General features: G+C 36.1%; 1 protein-coding gene across 4 annotated transcripts in view; it reads left to right on the top strand.

Moving 5' to 3' along the window:
* Positions 1 to 25,120, top strand: part of LOC138692134 (zinc finger protein 678-like) — a 73,571-nt gene extending 48,451 nt beyond the window's left edge. For 2 of the 4 annotated variants that reach the window (XM_069815119.1, XM_069815121.1), the window contains one exon: positions 383 to 4,298. In XM_069815119.1, coding sequence (XP_069671220.1) covers positions 383 to 1,610 — 1,228 coding nt within the window. In that variant the 3' untranslated portion in view covers positions 1,611 to 4,298. Of the gene's footprint in view, positions 1 to 382; positions 4,299 to 8,811; positions 8,961 to 9,294; positions 9,396 to 12,571; positions 12,713 to 15,886; positions 15,970 to 20,946 lie in introns of those variants that run through there. The other 2 variants (XM_069815122.1, XM_069815123.1) reach the window with 2 other exon arrangements.
* Positions 25,121 to 25,459: the final 339 nt, after the last annotated feature.

The following is a 25,459-nucleotide window of genomic DNA, read 5'->3' as shown; positions in this document are numbered from 1 at the left end:
ATGAAACATATAGGAAGTAATATAAAGTATACACATTAAAACTAAAAGATATGTCAATGTTCATTAAACTATGGTTGCATGTAATAACAAATAAGAAACATATTAAAGGAATTGTCATTGCACCAAATGAGTGTCTCTGGACCAAAATGATCGCATTTTAATTATTTAAATACAATTTAAATGAAGTAACATATTAAACTATTTATCCTTCTATCAAACACGAATGTTCCCTGGATCAAACGTCCTATTTTAATTATGTAATTACTTTATATTTATTTTTGACAGGTGCAGCGGAGCGCACGGGTATGGCTACTGGTTAATATATTTTGATCTCACCACATTGATCATATTGCAGGCCGATTAATTTTGATATTCCTTTCAGCTTTGTGAATCATGGTGAGAATAAAGTGATACAAGAACGCACCAGCATTGATCGTGAAGAAGGCAATTTGACACAGTGTGGTAGCATTAAGTCATTAAGTTGCGATGTCTGTGGAAAATGTTTCTCATCATCGTCAAATTTAAAGGCACATGCTCGCATACACAGCGACGAAACGTCATTCAAATGCGATGTATGTGGAAAGTGTTTCTCATCATCGTCAAATTTAAAGGCACATGCTCGCATACACAGCGACGAAACGTCATTCAAATGCGATGTATGTGGAAAATGTTGCTCATCATCGTCAAATTTAAAGTCACACGCTCGCATACACAGAGACGAAAGGTCATTCAAATGCGATGTTTGTGGAAAGTGTTTCTCACGATTGAATGATCTGAAGAAACATATCCGAATTCACACAGGCCAAAAACCATTCAAATGCGAGGTGTGTGGAAAGTGTTTCACAGAATCTTCAAGTTTGAAGACACACGAACGCATCCACACTGGCGAAAGGCCATTCAAATGCGAGGTGTGTGGAAGGTGTTTCTTACTTTCGCAGGTTCTGAACAGACATGTCCGCCGCATTCACACAGGCCAAAAATCATTCACATGCGAGATGTGCGGAAAGTGTTTCTCAAATTCGGGGGAACTAAACAGACATAAACGCATTCACACAGGCCAAAAATCAATCAGATGCGAGGAGTGTGGGCGGTTTTTCTCAAAATCAGAGGATTTAAACAGACATGTACGCGTCCACACAGTCCAAAAGCCATTCAATTGCGGAGTGTGTGGGAAGTCTTTCCCCAAATTGGGGGATCTAAACAGACATACACGCATTCATACAGACCAAAAACCATTCAAATGCGAAGTGTGTGGAAAGTCTTTCTCAGAATCTAAGAATCTGAACAAACATGTACTCACTCACACAGGCGAAAAACCATTCAAATGCGAAGTGTGTGGAAAGTGTTTCTCACAATCGGGAAGTCTAAACAAACATATACGCATTCACACAGGCCAAAAACCATTCAAATGCGAGGTGTGTGGAAAGTCTTTCTCAGAATCGTCAACTTTGAATGCACACACTCGCATGCATACTGGCGAACGGCCATTCAAATGCCATATATGTGGAATGTGTTTCTTTCAAGGTGGAAGTCTAAACAGACATGTCCGCCGCATTCACAAGGCTAACTATTCAAATGTTCCTTGTGTGGAAAGTGTGTCTCACAATTAGGGAATCTAAATATACTGTCCGTTACTCAGGAGAAGACGAGGAGCAAGAATATGACCTTCTTGACTCTCGCTGTTTATTATTAACATCGCTCAGATAAGCATCCCAGTAGCCAGGTTATTACTCGTGCAGGAAACATGAGTAACAATGCGTATGGAAATTAAAGCTAAGTTGAACAGAAGGAGAGCTAATGTTTCCGCTTACTACATTACAAATATTGACTTGTTGTCGTACTTTATCTGTTCACATCCCTTCCCCCTCAGTCCGCTCTCGTCTTCTGAGTCACCGACTACATGTAGTGTTGAAGACTCCAGTCTTGGAACTTGCGGGGTGAGGTAGTGGAGTGTAGCGAGGAATCAAAAACAACAGATAACGTACTGCGGCCCGTTTCACAATCCTTACAAATTGCAAATTAACAATTTACAAATAACAAGTAAAAGATTACAAATGCTTGTAAATTGTGTTTCACAATGCTATCTTATTAGTTTGTAAAGTTTGACGAACTTTACAAAATCAGCTAAAGAAATTTACAAATACGCATTATTGGTTACACAATATCGCCAACGACGTTTACAAAAATCGCTAAAGAGCAGAGCTAAAATCGCTGTATTTTTACTACTATCGATACATATGTTTATATTTTGTACTAAAATAGATTATTCTAAGCTTGCTGATTCATATTTCACCAACAGAAAATATAAAGTATTGTTAAATAAAATTAAAAGTATTGATATTTTTATATATTCGCGACAAGAGAAATTCATGTGATGTGATTGGTCGAGTATACCAATACGTCTATTACTTAAATGACCAAAGTTAGCACCAAGATCAGTCAAATAAGTAAATAACAGATTTATTCCACGTACAAATATGCAATTGATAAAATAATTACGATGTCTAACTACAAAATCAGGTTAATTTTTTGTGTTGATCCATCAGTATTTATTAATATTGCATCCATAACCTCACAAACATCAGTGATCCCAGCAGCACCATAAAAATTCTGTGCTATAGTAAATAACATTTTGGTGATCAAAAACCTGCCCCGAATTTAACTCTTAAATACCCTGTGGGCACTTTTGCACACTGATATCTTAGAAATTCCGTGCTTATCTGCTAACCCACGGAACAGACTGCTACTATACAACCAATGCAAAACAATACAGTTCTCGCTTTGAGGTTAGGGCATCACTTTTCCCTTTTGGATGTTGGATATGATGTCCCATATCTTGTAGGAGAGATTCCAGCGAAACGGGACTCTAAACGGCTTCAGAATACCGCACAAGTAGTGTCGTTATTGCATTATTGAATTATTTATTTTTGGTGCAGGGAACTTCTTTTTTAAGTGCGAGTATTTATTAAATACAGTCTTCGTATATAAATACTTATGCGGTATTCTGAAGTATAGCGCGGGACTCATTCGAAACCTTGGCCGGAGAATTTTACGTATACGTCTTCGTTTGATTAGGCCTAAATTTAATGTCTTCGCCTGTCATTACATGTAGGGGTAGTCAGAACTGTGACACCATACCTAAATGTGACGCTGACATGACTTGCTCAATATCTTCCGCTATGAGGTAGATAACACAATTTTTAGACATCTGATAGCAGACTAGCATTATTAATAGGGGTCACTATCGCGAACCGTAGGCTCGCGTCGCTTTCCTGTCGGGTTCCAAGATTAGAATCTTCTACAGTACGCATTCACACAGGCCAAAAACCATTGAAATGCAAAAAGTGTGGAAAGTGTTTCTTACTATTGGTGGCTTTCAGCAAACATACATTCAGACACACATCCGAAAGACCATTTAAATGTGATATGTGTGGAAAGCTTTTGCCCCAATTGGCAGACCTAAGGAGACATCATTCACGCAAACTAAGAAGATTACAAAATTATGTGTGTGTACCAGAGGTCTGCATCGGACGTTTTCGCTCGAGTGCCAAGTAGTTCATAGCATAATCCGATAGGTAGCGCACATGCATGATGGGTAAAATTGTCGCGAGCGATAAATCCTCGAACGGTATAAGCCGAGCTTTAGACATTCGTTCTTGTTACAGTGATGAGCTGTGTAGTAACATCATAGATATTTATCATTTCAAAACTTTGCAGTGTTTAACTAACCTCTCCATAGTACAATCAGGTGTTCGATCCCCGGCACAGGAAGGAATTTTTCTGCTCTAATATTCATACTATTTGCATTGTTTTTGCTCATGGAATTGTTACATATTTTTACCATAAATTCTTTTACATACAGTTTTATGGATGATAAAAAAATTTCGTTGAAGATTTTAAATTTGTTTTAATATGTGATAGACATGATTCACACACATTACATCAGTCATTTATCCAAATTCACCTCCTAATGTACTCACATGCTTGAAATCGTTCGACCTTCAAGTTTTGCAGTACAGATGTTTTCAGTTGGAAATTCTATCATTGTCCCCTCCAAGCATTGCTTTACTCTTTCACATTGAAGTGCCTTTAGTTGGAGTGAATACTCTATAGCTCTGAACACATTAATATATTACATATATAATATTATTATATATTGCTATTATTATTTTATTATTAATATTATGAATTGTAATTTATTATTGTAATTATTGAGTGTAATTAGTCAACACTGCCACTGGGTGTTTACCTATTTGCAATGTGAATAAATACATACTTACTTACTGGCTTTTAAGGAACCCGGAGGTTCATTGCTGCCCTCACATAAGCCCGCCATTGGTCCCTATCCTGAGCAAGATTAATCCATTCTCTATCATCATATCCCACCTCCCTCAAATCCATTTTATTATTTTCCCATCTACGTCTCGGCCTCCCTAAAGTTCCTTTTCCCTCCGGTCACCCAACTAACACTCTATATGCATTTCTGGATTCGCCCACACGTGCTACATGCCCTGCCCATCTCAAACGTCTGGATTTAATGTTCCTAATTATGCCAGGTGAAGAATACAATGTGTGCAGTTCTGTGTTGTGTAACTTTCTCCATTGTCCTGTAACTTCATCCCTCTTAGCCCCAAATATTTTCCTAAGCACCTTATTCTCAAACACCCTTAACCTATGTTCCTCTCTCAAAGTGAGAGTCCAAGTTTCACAACTATAAAGAACAACCGGTAATATAACTGTTTTATAAATTCTAACTTTCAGATTTTTTAACAGCAGACTGGATGATAAAAGCTTCTCAACCGAATAATAACAGACATTTCCCATATTTATTCTGTGTTTAATTTCCTCCCGAGTATCATTTATATTTGTTACTGATATTTGAACTTCTCCACCTCTTCAAAAGATAAATTTCCAATTTTTATATTTCCATTTCGTACAATATTCTCGTCACGAGACATAATCATATATTTTGTCTTTTCGGGATTTACTTCCAAACTTATTTCTTTACTTGCTTCCAGTAAAATTCCCGTGTTTTCCCTAATCGTTTGTGGATTTTCTCCTAACATATTCACGTCATCCGCATAGACAAGAAGCTGATGTAACCCGTTCAATTCCAAACCCTCTCTGTTGTCCTGGACTTTCCTAATGGCATACTCTAGAGCAAAGGTAAAAAGTAAAGGTGATAGTGCATCTCCTTGATTTAGCCCACAGTGAATTGGAAACGCATCTGACAGAAACTGACCTATACCAACTCTGCTGTGAATAACTACATACACACATTTTCAAGCACAATGTTTTTAGGTCGGGAATGCCATGCCACAAAACCCGTCATGAGTTGGTATTATATTAGCAACTTGGATCCCAAGCTACGTCTGCGTAAGCTTTAGGCTTGTGAGCACGAGAAGAAAATTGGTGTGAACCCCACAGTTTATTTCTTAGTATGTTAGAGCTCCTATTCTTCAAGAGAGGCTCCGACATTTCGGCAAATACCGGCCGGATTATCAATGTGGTTTAAAACCCCGTAAACAACATGTGCATTATATGCCACATGTTTTCAATTCAGAACCCCCTGCTCGTTCATCTGTAGTTAGGAAGTGTCAAGTATTTGGACCAGTGATGTCAAAGCAAGCGCATTTTCCTGACCTTGACGTCGTGCACGGGCATTAAGCGCTAGGTATTCTAGGAGGAATAAGCAGCCTGTTGGATTAAGAAAACAGTGGTGCACAAACTTCAAACAGAACGTGAAATTTTATGTCGTTATTTTTATATGGCTTCTTTCTGTTTGTTATTTTCTATATTGTCTGTAAAACAAAAGTACTAACACCTATTTCTTAGCCTAATATTGCAGTTATGTTTTAAACGTAAATAACATAAGAAAGAGTAAAGAAGAAATATTCACACACATTTCACAATAACTACAACTATACTGTACTAAGTGAATTAAACACACCATTCATAAAGAAAGTGTTATCCCAAAGAAAGACACTGAATATGACATAAGTTGAAATTGATATTGATGGTATCTTTAGCCTTATAAAAGTATCCAAAACAATATTACAGTACAAAGCAAAGTTGCCTAGGTATATGTTTTAACTGTAACTAATATTACATAATAAAACTCTTATCGCATTATGCTTTTAGGTGATATTGGTGCGCAACTTTCTGTTATCAGAATATTAAATTATCTCGAAATCTGCTGAAGCTATAGAGCTGACGTTTTACCAACATATAGGCACATATCTTTTGTTTGTGATGTAACAGTATTTGCTTTGTTCATTCATTTCCTTACAAACATTTTTCCATGCCAATATTTTCAAAATTTGTAATACAATATCTTCAGTAATACGTATTTACGATATATTAGATTTACGAAAACATTGTTTCAGTACCTATAAGGCTACTAAACAAACATATCTGAAAATATCACTTTTCTGTAACAAAGTTGAGAAAATATTCCTTTTGAATAAAAAAGCAAACTTGTGAAAAATTAGGATTAAAATTAAAACTTACAGCCTTATAATGCAGTTATACTTCTCAGACAAATCTAAAAATTAACATGGATACAGTTGTAATAATTTCTCTTCGCTTTATCTGTTGAATCAGTGCTGGCCATCCCTGAATATAGCTCGACCAAGCAGCACATACAACCTCTTTCGTCTGTCTCTTTCCTTTCCGCTGTAAAGCACTCAGGCTCTCCTGGCTCTAAAGCGCGCGCTTGCTCCTATGGGCATCAATTGACATCACTGATCCAAGATCATCATTAAGAATTCTGGACGTCGATATTTTCCAATTGTAAAGCTTCGGAGACACTGCCAGTTGCTTCTTCAGTGGATTTCGTCGAATATTGGCCGCAGTAACAGTGTGGTTTAATACTCCGTAAACATCATGTTCAATATATGTCATATGTTTCCAACAGCATTTATGGTGAGACTATGTATACTAATTGCGTCCAATTTCTGAAAGAATAATATCGGTACATTAACAAGAATTGTGTATATGTTTGAGTTCTGGAGTTTTGTAATTACATAATATCTGTTCCTCATATTTCTCTAAACGTATTAATTAAAGAACTAAATATTCTCAATATGCTGAACTCTTGATCGTTTTCGAAGTTTGTTGACTGCTCTTAATATTCCTTTGTAAGTTCATTATATAATTCTGCTGGTAAGATAATTGATTTGAATAACATTCTTACATTTATTCTTTTCCGCAAAATCTTCAATTTTTTCCTCATTCATCGTGCACCCAGCATTCACAAGAGACACACACATGCATATCTACTGTACAACAATTCTCTTTGCAGACAGAACACATCCGCGTTCCCTGGATGTTTACAAATCCTGAAGTTGATGGTTCATCCAATGCTCTTCCTGCATTAGGAATTGTCAGTCTTTTGTTTGTTTCATTTCTTGCAAAAAAGATTGTGCTTCATAGTTTGAACTTTATAGTTCAGAGACTTCTATGAACTTGTGGGCGTTTCCACGTATTTATTTCATGGGCCTTATTTCCTGCTCTCTTACTTCGCGCCAATTTTAATTTATGGAGTGCTCATATGTCCATTAGCGAAAGTTTCACGGTAGCCCGATTAACGTGCATTTAATATTATATTAATAACACACAGTAAAACGATTAAATATCAACTTAAATTTTGTAGAATTTTATTAAGAAAGCAGAAATAATCACACATAACTTGTTGCCACCAGTCAGCTACAAACAAGAACGAGAATCCAATTTCTTTATACCTCACTCGAATGCAAGAAGAAATAGGTCTCAAGAGCTGTTGCTCTCTTTTGCAAATGTGTATAACTAATGGCAAAACTAGGTAGTGGGCCTTATAACATGTTGGGCCTTAATACCCTCAGGTACCGTACCTTAATATAAAGAAATATTAAACTTCTTTGACCCAGTGGTAGCGCTTTTTCTTTCAAGAGGTCAGTAACTGTAGCTAGAGTAGAAAATTTAACTTCTAATACCGGCAACGTATATTGTTGCACTTTGTGTACTTTTATAAACGGTTGATTTTAGGAGTCGATTCAGACGACGCTTCTTAGCAGTGCCATTAATATCTCGTTAGAAACAGGGAGATAAATGTCAACTTTGCTTATAGGGTGAAAGAACATAAGTAAAATGAGAAGAAGAATCTGTGTCCATCCACTGAATCGAGGAGTATTTCACACATTGTTTGATAATTTACATGAGGACCTTTTTTTTTCTTTATCGTATTTTAAAATGCTTCAAAATTTCAAGAGCTTCTAGCATAAATTACCAATGAAATTCGGAAAAAAGACACTGTAGCACAATAGACTGTATATTGCCTTGACACTGTAAGGAATGGATGACTCAGCAGATGTGTAGCCTAAGGAAAGATTTAGTATCTGAAGTGCGGCATAAATAATTCTCAGTTCCTAATGTTCAACCCTGGTACCATATTCGTCTGATTGAGGTTCTGGCTCATATGTACCTCTGTTATCAGACAGTATATCTCACTTGACGATGTGTGTCATAAGAGGAACAAATTTGTATACATTTGAAGTCTGATTCCAGTGTAACATTTAACCACAGTCTAGTATATAGACTGTGACGTAACTAATCGGCGATGTATGCAGTGGAGGACAGAAGGAAGTGGCCACCCTACTCTATTATCTCCTTCCTGGATGCCTCATAAGTGATGAGTTTTGGTGCCTATCATCTGTGAAGTTAGACGTGATATCGAACACTTTACAAAAGAACAAGAACATGGCAACATGACATGGTCTTATTATAACAGCCTTTTCGTCACGGCCCTTTTGATCCTTGCGCTTCGCCGTTGTCTTGGTGAACAAACTTTTGGTTAATGTAAATATCAATCAATCGTTTATTGAAGTCATGAGCAACAGTTTGTTGCAATTTGTTGATATTTATGTTATGATATAATAGCCTGGTAGAAGTTCCGTTTATTGAAGTGTTTCATTATTGAAGAGGTAGGTTGCAAATTTTTGCATTTGAAATATACTAAAGATATAAGCGTATATATTAGAAATAAACTTACGATAATGTTTAATCTAGCGTTCACTGATATTCAGTAGGCCTATTCTCTTTCTCAGCCTGTTTGTGGGGTTAAGTCTACAAAATAGTCATAAACTGCTAAAATTTAAGTATTCCACTTACCGTCCACTGCTCAAAATGTTTTATCTACATTGAAGTAACATGTCACTAGAACTGAACATCGTGAATGCATCGTAGCAACTTGTAATAACTGTTTCTCAACAGCACAGTTTCTGTAATCACTGTCAGTTACATAACCTTATCTTTCAGTTGTGATGGATGTGATCAAAATGGAACCTGCAGTTGATTCTCTCGCCTTACAAGTACATGATAGGACATCCGAAATGGAAGAAAATGATCCTTTATCAGAGGTAACTGAAAAGTCTTGTAATATATTTTGTTTATTTGTTTGTCCAACAGTGTCAGAAAAGCACTCATTTCAACATTTCACACTTTATATCCAGTAGACTGTCAGAGCCCCATGCTGTTGCTGTTTGGTATAAGGTGTCATGAATTTTCTGACATTATGAAGTGTGCGTTGGTTCTACTATCTCTATGAGAAGAAATTTTCACAGGAAGATCAACTAGTCAGTGTGACCATTACTCATCTTGCATCATGAGCTTGTAATGCTAGGCTAGAGTTATTAATGTAGTCCTGTCCACAGCGCCATTGTGGTTCTGTTTGGTACCTCTGTGTGAAACGTAGGTGAATATTACATTTCATACGAGAGAGATTTTATTCTGTACCCCTTAACATTTTCTTCTGTGTAATAATTTCTAAGACATAATTATATTCAGCCGGGGTGCTTTCTGATGTCCTACAACAGTAACCTTCTTTCACTCACTTGATCAGTATTTATGGAGCACATACTACCACTTATTGGCAACGAAAACTGTGACCTTTGGAAAGCTTACAAGCACATTGATTTGAGATCTGCTTCTGTTATTGACGTGCTCATTATGATACACATTAGCTGATAGTTGTTCTCGACAAAGATGTTTGAAAGCTTAAATCAATTTGGATCTTATTAAATATGCTCTACCATCAGAAAATAGCCAAATGTAGATAAAGGTTGAATGAAACAGTGAAAATTTCTTTCCAGCAATGGGATTTGAACCCGGGTTTTCAGCTCTACTTCCTGGCGCTCTATCCACTAAGCCACACCGGATTCCCATGCCGATGTCGGATTGAATCCGACACCTCTTGGATTCCCTCTAGTGGCCTACCCTCATGCACTGCGTCATATTTGTATGACAGTGGCACAATGTCCACACATGTGCAGAGGTGCAATCATTATGAATGACTAAGTGGCCGGGATCCGACGGAATAAGCGCTGTGTTAAATCACTAAGTGATTATTTTTCGCATATCATATATATACAGATATCATATATATAAAAATGTAGATAGCTATAAAATAAGGACAAAGTTCAACAGTAAACAAGCATTACCCAAATTATTTCCTCGTGTGTCAACACTGATAATGGTGGAAATATATAAGGAAAACCACAAGTTTTAAAATGCGTTTTTTACTTTCGATCTCAATTAATGTACAGAAAAATTATTGGTAGGAATACTGGTACTATAACTGGTACAGTTTAATAACAACGTAAATGCAGATATTTATAAATAAGATATTAGAACTTTTTATATAATCCCTTTATTATACAAGAAATACCTTTTTATTTATACTATGTTCAACCCAATATGAGCCAATGCTAGGTAACTTTCGGTGGTGGACCCCTGTCTCATTTCACTGGCATCATCATCTTCGTTTCATACTGGTGCTAAATAACCTAAGATGTTGATAAAGCGTCTTAAAAATAACCTTTATACTATACTATTATATATTTCTAATACAGAAGATATTATTTCATTGATATTCTTAACCAAAATGACTTTGTGACTTTTGAGGGGTAGAACCTTGCAATGTTGAATTTGAGATGAATCACAATATTGCCACGAGCTTTCTGAAAACCAAAACAAATGTATGCGGTACGATGGGCATCAATAGACTTAGATTTTTACTATGTGTCGTTCAATTGATGTGGTTTTAGGCGTAATAGATCAACTATTGATCAGACATTTGTATTCGACAGATAATGGAGAAAAAATGGGTGTATAAGGGTACATTGCATCAATTATTCATAGATTTCAAAAAGGCATATGACTCGGTTTAGAGAGAAGTTTTATATGATATCGTTATTGAATTTGGTATTCCCAAGAAACTAGTTGGATTTATTAAAATGTGTCTTAGTGAAATATACAGCAGAGTCCGCCACCTTTACTTTTTAACGTTGCTCCAGATTATGCCAGTAGGAAAGTCCAGGATAACTGAGAGGGTTTTGAATTGAACGAGTTACATCAGCTTGTTGTCTATGTGGATGACGTGAATATGTTAGGAGAAAATCCACAAACGATTAGGAAAAACGCGGAAATTTTACTTGAAGCAAGTAAAGAGATAGGTTTGGTAGTAAATCCCGAAAAGACCAATTATATGATTATGTCTCGTGACGAGAATATTGTACCAAATGGTAATATAAAAATTGAAAATTTATCCTTTAATGAGGTGGAAAAATTCAAATATCTGGCAGCATCAGTAACAAATATAAATGACACTCTGAAGGAAATTAAACACTGAATAAACATGGGAAATGGCTGTTATTATTCGGTTGTGATGCTTTTATCATCCAGTCTGCTGTCAAAAAATGTGAAAGTTGTGAATGTTAGAATTTATAAAAAAAAATTATATTACCTGCTGTTCTTTAAGGTTGTAAAACTTGGACTCTCACTTTGAGAGAGGATCATAGATTAAGGGTATTTGAGAATAAAGTGCTTAGGAAAATATTTGGGGCTAAGAGGGATGAAGTTATAGGGGAATGGAAAAAGTTACACAACACAGAACTGCACGCATTGTATTCTTCACCTGACATAATTAGGAACATTAAATCCAGATATTTGAAATGGGCAGGGCATGTAGCACGTATGGGCGAATCTGGAAATGCATATAGTGTTAGTTGGGAGGCCGGAGGGAAAAAGACCTTCGGGGAGGCCCAGACGTAGATGGGAATATAATATTAAAATGGATTTGAGGGAAGTGGGATATGATGATAGAGACTGGATTAATCTTGCACAGGATAGGGACAAATGGGGTGCTTATGTGAGGGCGGCAATGAACCTCCGGGTATCATAAAAGCCAGTAAGTAAGTAAGTCGTTCAATTGATTTGTTTTATAATCGTAGTTAGGTAATATAATAAAATGTAATATTCGAAAAGACATTTGGAGGCGGGTTCTGCAATATAAATAAGTTTTTTGTTTACATTTATTACATTGTGTAATTTATTTTTGACAGTAATAGCTGCACATATTGTTAGACATTGCCAGTGTCCTTGTTCCTATTTTGTCTTCAATATTGTTGTCTAATTTGTCGCCTGTGTTGAACGTTAGTCACTGACTGCCACGTAGAACCAGATTTGTGGCTCTTTCACATCAAGTCATCTTTAAAATAGCTAATAAAATAATTCACGATGTGTTTTTGTTCTGTAGGAAGGGAATTTATCGCACCTGGATGTGACGGACATGAAGACAGAATGCGTGGACCAGAGTTACGATATCAAATCAGAGATAAAGGTTGAAGATCCCAAACTAGAGCCTATTAGCTTTGCTATGGTGAAAACTGAAGTAGATGTAAGTGGTTCACTCTCAATATATACATATACCATTAGGTTATTTTTAAGTATGTCAGACCTATTACCAGTCTAGAAATGTATTAACTGTTTTAACTGACTCATAACTTTCACAACTTAAACTGTAGGGATTCATTTTAAATTTGAAATAAAATAATAATTCTCTAATATTTATTTCTGATGCTGAAGAGAGATTTATCTCGAATACATGGAGAAATTTGTGGCTAGAAACAGACTTCATTTTAATTTACTAATATTTTTTTTATTTTCTTGTTACTTATCTAACAAATACTTTGATACACATTGAACAGTGGGATTAAACCAGAGCCATGTTCAGTTTTAAGCCGGACCATAGGTAGGTTTGGCAACACTGTGTGGAGGTGAGTGGAGGCGAAATAAAGGCATGACGTTTAACGTTTTCGTTCTTTGATTCGGTTATCACATGTACATTTTCGACATTAATTGATACAAAACTAAGTGGATATGATCAAGATTCGGTGTATTGATGTACGTAATTTATTACGGAATCCGAAATGGTATTTTATTAGAGTTTCAGAATACCGCGTAAGCACTTGCATACAGGCACTTATAACTTAAAAAAAATTAAAAGCATACGTGTTTTTATTGATGGTACAAGGGAAAAGAAATAAATACTTAAAGATATGTTACTTGTACCAAAAATAAATAAAATGTCGTACTTTCGCAGCACCCTATTCCAATGAACTAACCATTATATTGCTAGTAAATTGACAATGTTTGACCGCTTTGTGTTGTTTTACCTTTGATGTGAAAGTTCTAGGATATCATATATATTTTAATTTCATGTGAATATTTGTCGTACTTTTCTATAAATATTTTAGATGCCCAGGAACTGAATTTTAGTTCGAATCTCGTCCGTCACCATAAGAATACTGTTATCCTAAATTATTTGTTACAAATTTTCTGAAATACAATTTTAAATTGGCCAAGGCCGAGTATAAAGATGTATGAAAAAATTAAGAAACATACCTTCAACATAATACATAATATATCTATTAAATATGTGCCAATTAGCGTAAACTAAGTGAACTTTAAATTCAGTAAATACGAAGTGAAAAGAAACATGTTTATAACTACTGTAATTTATTACAAAGGAAATAATATTAATGAACAAACTTTGAAAACCAACAAAATCAGTGTATGCATCTACAAATTATAGGTAGTTCTGACGTATAGCAGGCATTTCGAATCTTCACCCAAAGTGTAACATTTATGGGATTACAAAACAGCTGTTTACAATGAACTTGAAAATCAACGGCGAAACTTTATAGATACAGCAGGCGAGACCCAACAATTTGGCCAGAATTCGGATACAGCACAAACCACAAGTAAGACTATAAAAATGTAGTTTATACAATATTTAATATTAAGAAGAATTGTCTATCACTTTGTCACTAATAGTAACTGCAAAAAGTGCCAAAGACTGCAGCCATATTTTCATTTATTTTCTTGTTTTTATCGCCAACACGCACTTAGTTTATAATATATCAACACTTAACGTTTGGTACGACCGCGAGCATAATTCCATCGACACACACTTGTATTGTAACATTAATTTAAATTGAAAATCGGCATTATCATCAACACATTTTGTGGATAGTAGACCTCCGTTTGACAGTTAATTACATTGTTGCCGACGTATGGCTCCAGCTTGTAGCTGAAGAAGGCTCTTTTTTTAAACACATATAAAGGTTTGTAGAAAAGAATCAAATGATTTAGAAGTCCTCTAATTTTGTTAAGAATTGAGTTTATAGAACATAATAATAGTAGTAATAATAATAATAATAATAATAATAATATAATTATCATCATCATCATCATCTCTATAAAATAGATGGGTATATTCTGTTTGTTAGATACAAGCTGCGAAAATATGCTATTCTGTTGAGCTGCTTATCTGCTGTCCCTTGCAACTTGATTCATAATTTATATTCGATGTTTAGATTTTTCTAATGTTTTGATGTTGCAGTTATTAAATCGGCATTTACACTGTTTCATACGGACTTCGCTCTACTAAAACTTTCTGTGTCCGTCACGAAACCGGTCTCTTCAGTTGATTTACAAGCTTCCACAATGATTACAAATTCCGGGTTCCATACCTTAATTCATTTGTGGTTATGAGTCTTCTGAATCTACAGAAAAAATCAATATTAAAAATTAATTTGCAAGGTGTGGTTACGAAACCTTTATTTTCTGCTATCTGATGTCAAAACGAACAGTCATGTTAGAGAGTGTGCATTTTGAGGTAATAAAAGACTTTCAGCAGCGAAATATATTAATGTTTCAATGTATGAACTTTTTATTGTTTGTTTACTTTAACTAATCTTGCAAATTTTCGGTACATATTTTGCAGATCATTTATACATGACAGACACATATTTTCAAGGTTCCCCACCTGTGGAGTAACGGGTAGTGCGTCTGGCCTCGAAACCAGGTGACCCGGTCGGAGCAAGTTACCTGGTAGAGGTTTTTTCCGGGGTTTCCCTCAACCCATTATGAGCAAATGCTGGGTAACTATCGGTGTTGGACCCCTGACTCATTTCACTGCCATTATCACCTTCATTTCATTCAGACGCTAAATAACCTAGATGTTGATACAGCGTCGTAAATTAAATTACTAAAAAAAAAAAAAAATGAGCGCATTGCCTCAGAAGTGTCAGTGAAATGCCACTACAGTGAGTGAGATGAGAGTAAAGTGAAAGACTTTTGAAACTTATGTAGGGCCTATACATATGTAGGTTGTATTGTAAAATTAGGTTATTTTATGTTTTATTATTAATTGTAATTATTGTGTTAAATTGTATTGTGTATTCTTATTGTATTGTGTATTGTATAATTGTATTGTTTATATTGTGTATACCACTGCCACCGGGTGCATGCCCACTTGCAGTGCAAATAAATACATACATACATACATACATATTACAGGCAAGTAGCCTGAGTGTAAGGAAGGATGTAGCAGGAAGTAAAAAAATGCTGTTCAAGGAACTAATTGCATTTTGAGTAAATGTCTTTACATATTTATCAAAAAGATAGATTGTATTTACTAGATTTGAATAGTGAGGTATGTAACATAGGAAAGCAATTGCCCATAACGCCAGTTAAAGCTCTATTCATAATTTATTCCCTTTTCCAGAAAGATTTTTTGGATGTGGACAGACAGCAGCAGGAACAGAAAGTGAAATTATCTTCAGAAGAGGATGAAGCATTGACTGAGAGGTGAGTGTACTGTGCTGGTTTTGCTTGTTTCATTCTATTATAACTTAATTTAGTGATGACGTAGGAAATAAATTATTGTCTTTGTCTACTACGTACCAGAAAGTGTGTGAAATTAATTTTTAACAATATTTTAATGGCATTTGCAAGTTCTGCTATAGCTTTTTTGCTTTTACTGTTAAAATCATCATTTATTTGTTCAATTTATTATTTATTACAGCTTCTTCTGTAAATTAAGCTTTGGAATGTAGAGATTTTATAGAGTGTAAGAAAATTTGAGAAGTTGTGTTTTGATAGATTGATAAAGTTTTGTGAAATGGCTACGTTATGATCAATCAACTAGTTCTGGTGGAAGCAACACTATGTGATGTTTGTGAATCATTGTCGCTGTCCCCACTTTCTATGTCCTGTGCTATATTACAGACACATAAATAAATTATTATCCATCTAGTGAGAGCTGTGGTAACTCATGCAAGGGTGGAATAGGTACCACAGTCTACTATATACAGTCACGAAGCTGGGATGATTTTTTGCATTTCTCGCAAGTGCCGCTTGGAGCGCTGTGCGTACTATGAACAATAGGCTGTGTCACCAGCGAATAGGGATTATAAAGAATGGACACTTTGCGTCGGTACCTTTGATGTAGCCGGACTGATTTCAATGACCTTCAAGCCAGCTAAAGTGTGAGATTCTGCTTTCTCCCTAGAGTTGGCGCTGACATCACACCAGCTAGCCGTCGACACAGCGGAAATATAACACATATAATTAATACATCTAGGTACATTATATACTCAAATAAAATAAATTCGATCCATAAAATAATAAATCCCTCATTAACTGTAATGTATAGACTCTAGAGTTCCTTTATAATGAGAGTTGAGACGTTGACCCCAACAACAATTAAAATATGTAATGATTTGATAGCGCTGAAAATGGAAAAAACAAAACTCTTACGAGAAGTAAAACCATATACCTATATTATATTATATACAAATATTAAACGAATTCGATACTTAACTTTATAATTTATTATATTATTTTATAATATAATTTATTATATCTGAAATATAAAATATTATTATTACAACTAGTTTGTCACTGAGAAATAAGGAAAAGCTGTTAACTTGAATTTATTTGAAGCAAAGCGTTACTGGATTATGCAATGAGGTAGGCGATGTTTGGATCCTGTGTCTCAACTCTATTCTCAATTATTATCTCAGCGTATGCTCGATTACACTAACCTCTAGCGCTTGAAAGTGGAACTAAACGCTGCGCACAGAGAAACAAAACACAGGAAAATTCGCTCAGTGTCCATTCTTTATAATCCCTATTCGCTGGTGTCACTGCCATCGTGATCTAATACAGGCCGTAAGGCAGACCATGTGACTCGTTTAACCCGATCATGAAGGGCGGCATTTCAACCATATAAATTAATTGGAATGCATAAAGAGTAACATATGTTTCTCTAAAATGTAGTGTAATTGTATTAATAAAATTTAAAACAATGATTAGGAGACACTTCAGACATAATTCCTTGCGAGTTAAGGTTTAATATTATTTATTGTGTGAAAAGTACGTTGTTCGTATGTGTAATACCTGCCTTGATTTCGATTAAATATTGCAAAATTCTTGTACATTCATTTATGCACGATTCAATAATTTTTTATTGCACCGCACGAATATTTAGATATGTTGAAATTATAGGTTATGTTTACTGTACCAGTTTCCCTTTCTGTCTAATTTTAGTGGTCTCCAATGCCCTGCCTTTAAATATGTATGTTATGTGATAAGGAATTTATAGGTTATGATTATTATATTTAACTTATATTCCTATATTCGCAATTATACATTATAATTAAACATAATGTCATGTATGACACCCGTCACATTCTATTTGTCTGTATTTTAATACTACAATTGTGTACTGAATTATTGTATTTATCTACTACCTAAGAAACGAAATAACACAATCGTACGTACACTACTTTCATAGAAATGCTATGGTAAATTTTCTGTCTACAATTAAGGAAGGTAAATGTGCTAAATTAAAATCACAATATAAATTCTTTTTTATTGAACCTCAAAATAACTTCCATTCTAAACTTAAAATGTTGATGTGAACATTATGTTAACGTGTAAAATTCTCTTCACATTAAAATAACACAGTTTTGTAATTATTTCTGCCACATATTATGCAACAAGAAGTAAACGGAACTTGTGGACACAGTACACTAAATAAAGCTTAGCAATGATACGCAATAAAGTTGTAATATAATATTTCACTGAGCTCCATACACTGAAATAGAAAACCCGAACAAAGATTACGACCTGGTCCAGATCGAAAAGGCATTGACTGTGCCGTATTTCGCATTGTTGTGAAAAGTTGTGTAGACAGTGAAATGTTCGTTATCGGTTGTAATAAGTGTAAATGGCTAAAATACAATAATTTGAATAATAATATGCGACGAGGAGACGTATGTGGTACTATAAATAATGTAAGAAAGAAAGGTGAGAGTTATCCTTCTTCCGAAAGATCCAGGAAGGTGAGTTTATAAAATATAATATATACTTTATGAAAATAATATACAAACCTTATGTACTTCATATTTCAATAGTGGAAGGAAGGTGTTAATTTTTTCAAAAGAATACGATATCGAAAGTACAATACATTTTATCGTCTGCTGGGGAAAGGGTTTGTAATGAGGTGATAGTAGCAATCCTGGTGGTTAGCGACTATCTATGGATGCATATTTCAACTGTCTATGTTTGCAAATTTAATAAGTATGGAGCTTTGTGACTGTATATACTAGACTGTGTAAGTACCAGATCCCAGTGCAGGGCAGATCTCATAGCTGAAGGCAGATCATGATGTTACCTCTTATCGCGATTATTTCGATTGATGCCTATGATATTAACAATAACAACCCTTGGTACTCCTCTTTCTATTTGTCTACTGGCGAAAATGCTGCTTACAAGTTAGCATAACATATCAAGAGCCCATGGTTCATCTTCATCTCCACCTCGACATAAAAATGACATAAATGTGCTGCTTTCAAAAACTCGCCAGTAGGTATCCTATTAACGTTTAGATTGTACTCCCGACATAGACAGCAAATAACGTGGGGTTGATTCAAGTAAGACCGTGCGAGTTGGCTACGCTTTTGCGACGATCAATATCCAAAAATGTAATATATGAGTGAAAATGTAATTATAGACACATCCTACACGATCGTCACTATGATATAATTAAGAACTAATATTTCAGAATACAATGTTTCGGATGTAAAATTACAATTGGAGGCACGTACACTATCAGAATAGTTACTAACTTGTACACAAACAACCAAACACAAGAACATACACCGAAAACAACTGTTTATGAAAAACATATTCAAAATTATATAGTCTACTCAAATGAAGATATAAATGTGGAGATAATTGGGGATAATCTATCAAATCCGAATTAAAAAAATTTTGTTGTATGAAATTAATACGTGAATTGAACAATATCTCAGATATAGCGTGTTATATCCAATCCATGTATTGTGGGTCCCTAACACCACGGCATAGCGCGTCCTCAGGTTGTGGATTGAGGAGACGGCCTCCAGGGGTAACTGTGAATATATGGAATAAGCAGTCGCGGACAGCTGATGAGGGTTGTCCTCCAGCTTGGGGGTTGGGCGAAGGGCTAACAATCCATTACCATAAAAAAACATCTTATTACGAAACCTTCAAATAAGAGGGAAGCCCAGGATAAGAGAAAGGGATAAATATTGGAAATTTATCTTTTCAAGACGTGGAAAAATTCAAATACCTTTGAGCGACAGTACAAAATATAAATGATACCCGAGAGGAAATTAAACACAGTTTAAATTTGGGAAATGCCTGTTATTATTTGGTTGAGAAACTTTTGCCATCCAGTCTGCTGTCGAAAAATCTGAAAGTTAGAATTTATAAAACAGTTATATTACCGGTTGTTCTGTATGATTGTGAAACTTGGACTCTCACGTTGAGAGAGGAACATAGGTTAAGGATGTTTAAAGTGCTTAAAAAAATATTTGGGGCTAAGAGGTGTGAAGTTACAGGAGAATGGAGGAAGTTACACATCAAAACTGCAAGCATTGTATTCTTCATCTGAAATAATTAATAATCCGTGGCGCTACAGCCCGTGGTGGGCCTAGACCGACCAGTCGGCTGCTGGCCTCACGCCCACATGCCGAGGCAGAGGTGGACGATCATTCAACCAGCATGGAGGTATCGTGTGGTTAGCACGATCATCCCCCCAGCCTTTATAGCTGGCATTCGCAACCCGATTTCTCAACCTATCGGAGCTCCCCAAGTGCATCACGATGCTGGGTGGGCACCGGTCCCATACACTGGCCGAATTTTCATGCGAAATTTTCTTCTCCCATGAGGACTCTAACCAGCGCGCATTCCGTAACGCGAGTCCTAGGCAGGATGCCTTAGACCACGACGCCCTGGAACGGGACACCTGACATAATTAGGAACATTAAATCCAGACATTTGAGATGGGCAGGGCATGTAGCACGTATGGGCGAATCCAGAAATGCATATAGAGTCTTAGTTGGGAGGCCGTAGGGAAAAAGACCTTTGTGGAGGCCGAGACGTAGATGGGAAGATAATATTAAAATGGATTTGAGGGCGGTTGGATATGTTGATAAAGACTGGATTAATCTTGCACAGGATAGGGACCAATGGCGGGCTTATGTGAGGGCGGCAATGAACCTCCGAGTTCCTTATAAGCCAATATCTAAGATATAGTGTTGTGTGGTCTATCCAATGTCATTTTCTGACTCAGGATCCCAAACAACCCCAAAATAAATATAATAACCTAGACACCAACACAAAACATATTCGCTTGGTAATTATCTGATATGTGAATGTAATGTAATGATTACTATATTATGACGTCACCGCATTGATCATAATGGAGACCGATTAATTTTGAATTCCTTTCAGGTTTGTGAATCATGCTGAGAAGAGTGTGGTACGTGAACGCACAGGCAGTGATATTGAAGAAAACAAGTTGACACAGTGTGATAGCAACAGACCAGACTGTTCAGACGTTAGGGATGTAAGCCGTAATTGTATCAAGAGTAACATGTGCAACGAGGTTTTTTCAACAGCGCAATCTGTTAAACTTCATTATCATATACATACTAACACAGAGTCATCAAGATGCAATGTTTGTGGAAAGTGTTTCTCAACATCGTCAAAACTTAAGACGCACGTTCGCATACACACAGGCGAAAGGCCATTCAAATGCGATGTGTGTGGAAAATGTTTCTCAACTTCGTCCTATTTAAAGAAACATGCACGCATACACACTGGCGAAAAGCCATTCATATGCCAGGTGTGTAGAAAGTGTTTCTCTTCATCGGTGGGTTTAAATGCACATGCTCGCACACACACAGGCGAAAGGCCATTCAAATGCGATACATGTGGAAAGCTTTTCTCACGACTATGCAATGTTCACAGACATGCACGCATGCACAGCGGGGAAAAACCATTCATATGCGATGTGTGTGGAAAGTGTTTCTCAGAAATCTCAAATTTGAAGAAACACACTCGCATACACACTGGCGAAAGGCCTTTCAAATGCGATGTATGCGGAAAGTATTTCCCATCATCGCGAAATTTAAAAGCACACGCCCGCATGCACACTGGTGAAAGGCCATTCAAATGCTATGTATGTGGAAAGTGTTTTACTCGATTGGGAGTTCTGAATGAACACATTCTCATTCACTCAGGCGAAAAGCCATTCAAATGTGAAGTGTGTGGTAAGTGTTTCTTAAAATCGGTGGCTTTAAGCAGACATGTATTTAGACACTCAGGCCAAAAGCCATTTACGTGCGATAGTTGTGGAAAGTGTTTCACGCAATTGGTTCACCTAAAGAGACATACAGTCATTCACACACGCCAAAAGTATTAAAAAATTGTGTCAATGTAAACTGTTTTTCATAAACAACACATCTGTCCACACTCGCCCACCTATACGCTGGGCAGAGACGATTTTAATGTGATTTCTGGGGAAAGAGTTACACTCGTTGGAGAAGTCTAAAAAAAAGAGAAACAATTTACTTCACACAGCATTTCAAATCTGTTATCTATGGAATATATTTCATGTGTAAGGATCAGATGCAAGGAAGTATGATGAAAAAAAAATGAAAATGGAAGCACGTCTAAACTGAATAGTAAAGTTGAACGGGTTTAGTTTATCCCAAGTTTAACTTACTTTGGAGAAAGTGTGCCTAAAAAATTTTGGGGCATTAAATATTCTCAATATTTTGAACTCTTGATCTTTTACGAAGTTTGTTGGCGTCTTTAATATTCCTTTGTAAGTTCATTATATGATTCTGGAAAATAATTGATCGGATGCAATCGGTAACCAATTCGTAGTCATGATGTTCCTCAGTCCGCGGTCTGTCTACAGTGCCGATAACTGAATGATTATTTCGGAATACTGAATGCGAATTTTTCAAGTGAATTTGTATTTAGCCAATTTATGAGTCAAATGTCGTGGAACAAAATTCTTTGATGGACATATTAGTCCCGTGTGTCTCCCAGAAAAGAGTTCGTGCCTTTGTCACCAATTTGCATTTCACCAGAGGATGAAAGATAGGAACATTTTCACAATCTAGGAAGTGTCACTGCTATATAACTTGCGAGTTCGGAGTACCCATTTTTTTTTTAATTTGGCAGGTGACTCGTCGCCAAAGTGATTCGTTTTCTTCTATACGAAAAAAGAAACAAAAGCAATATTCTCAACTAGCAGTTAATTCGATAGCAGTACTTTATAAATCACATTATTTCTGACGTATTATTAAAAACAGGATTTACATATTTGAAAACTAGTCGCAAAGCTTACTTACACAAAATGGAAGTAATATAAGTTTAACTCTAAATGATGTTATGAGTAACCTCTTCACGAAACTTTGACTGGCTTTGACATGAATACTATGCGAAATTTTAATATTTCGCAAGGTGTTAATAGTAAATAATCTTCCGGTTTCCAATAACACCGAATTTACAGAAAGAAACGCATGTATAACTTACTCGAAGTGGGGCTGTAACTGGACTGTGCATGTCCCTTGTATTGTACCGTGGCATACAATCGAAACTAGCAAGTGAAATTACCTTTCAATCCATTTGTCATTAGTCGGAATTAGTAGTACTATGCAAATGGCTCACAACTGTTGAGTAACTGTTAGTGTGGCTGACTATGAAACCAGCGAGTTCTGGGTGAAATCATTGGGACAATTTACATTACTGAGATTTTTTCCGGTTTTTGTCTTCAACCCATTTGCAGTGCGTAACTCACTTGGGTGATATGATTACCTTCATTTCACTCAGTTGATAAATATCCCTCACAGTTGATAAAGCAATGTGAAATATACCAATAAAGGTGTATTGTTCCATTATAATATAAAAAATATTAAATTCCTTTGCCCCAGTGGTAGCGCTTTTTTTATCAAGATGTTAGTAACTGAAGCTAGAGTAGAAAATTTGACTTGCAATACCGGCGACGTATATTGTTGCACTTTATGTGTACTTTTATAAACGGTTGATGTTAAGAGTTGGTTCAGACGACGCTTCTTAGCAGTGCCATTAATATCTCTTTAGAAACAGGGAGATAAATGTCAACTTTGCTTATAGGGTGAAAGAACATAAGTAAAGAGAAGAATAATCTGTGTCCATCCACTGAATCGAGGAGTATTTCACACATTGATGATTTGCATGAGGACTATTTTTTTTTTCTTTTTCGTATTTCAAAACGCTTCAGAATTTCAAGAGCTTCTAGCAGAAATTACCAATGAAATTCGGAAAAAAGACACTGTAGCACAATAGACTGTATATTGCCTTGGCAGTGTAAGGAATGGATGATGCAGCAGTTGTCCATTAGCAGTGCGACTTAAATAGTGGCCTGGCTGTGGTCCCGTCTAAAACCTACATTTAATTCCATGTATCTCGACGGTAAGCTTCACTTGTAGTGGTTGCCAGCCACTCAGATCCTTTGCAGCGCCGCTACTCTATGGCTGTGGCTGACTCTGAACGACTCCATTTATATCCTTATTCATAAGTTGCAGCGCTTAAAAAAGTGGCTTCATGTGATGGGCTGTAATTCTTACGAAATGAACCATCGACTTATACGAGCACAAAGGACTAACTAGACGTGAAAGTAGCAAGTAACCTAAGGAAAGATAAAGATTTAGTATCTGAAATGCGGCATATAATTCTCAATTTCTAACGTTTATCTCAACCATGGCACCATATTCGTCAGATTGAGGTTCTGGCTCATATGTACCTTTGTTATCAGACATATCTCACTTGATGTGTGTCATAAGAACAAATTTGTATATATCTGAAGTCTGATTCTAGTGTAACTATAAGTATCCTGCAAGAAAAACTCAGCTCAGACTCCTCTTATCCCCCCCCCCTCGCAGTAAGCAGGTTCTTTAATAAGCGGCTATTATTATAGCTGTAACGGTTACGATTGCGGACATGTTCACTTAAAGAGCAGCTGTAACAATAACCAATTAGGTGAATATAGGCCCTAACATTACAAGATGTCAACATCGTCTCTTTCTATGTCACAATTTGTATCTATCTTCACTGGAACTGTCCTCATATTTAAATTGCATTAAATTAATATTTTATGTAAAATGCTATGTGACTCCCTGACTCTGTTTCAATAACACGTGTTCAGTTCAGCACAAGAAGATAATACGTGCTGTGAGATGAATGGAGACGGGGAGCATGCTGGGAAAGGGAGCATACGTCATCTGCGCGAGACAGTCACGCCCGCTCGTTTCTGGGCACAGTTTTGTTTGTTGGATTCTTATAATCTGCGATGTATGCAATGGAGGACAAAAGGAACTGGCAATCGTACTCTATTATCTCCTTCCTAGATGCCTCATAAGTGATAAGTTTTGATAGCCTATCATCTGTGAAGTTCAGACGTATCTTCGAACAGTTTACTAAAGAACAGGATTGCCAGATAAATGAAACGCAATCGTCGTACCAACTTATAATAAGTGTCGTACTTCAACATAAAATTGTCGTACATTCATCATTATACTATTTTATAGATAGTACGCACAAATATATTTCATATAACACCCAAAAAATGGTTAATAGGACTATAAATATATATATTCATCCATACATAGTGTTCTGTATAAGGGCAGGTCCTTCACTGCAAACCCAGCATTCTCCATGCTTTCCTATTCCAGCATCCATTCCTTCATCCAATCAAAAATATTAGTAATTAAGTTGTAGTTGATATTCACAATGACATTTAGCATTCAAATTACCATTTCTTCATCAACACTGTCATTTTCGGTAAAGCATGCTCGATGACGCTTGATCAAAAACAACATTATTATATTGAAAGTCAGCAGAGACTTTATCTTTGGCCGGCGCAATGGGAGATATTTATTATCAATCAATGTCGGCGCGTTTAGACTTCTTA

Source organism: Periplaneta americana, chromosome 16, assembly GCF_040183065.1.
Source record: "Periplaneta americana isolate PAMFEO1 chromosome 16, P.americana_PAMFEO1_priV1, whole genome shotgun sequence".
NCBI classification, from domain to species: domain Eukaryota; kingdom Metazoa; phylum Arthropoda; class Insecta; order Blattodea; family Blattidae; genus Periplaneta; species Periplaneta americana.
Note: the sequence above shows the minus strand (reverse complement) of the source record. Positions and strands in the feature narration are given on the sequence as shown.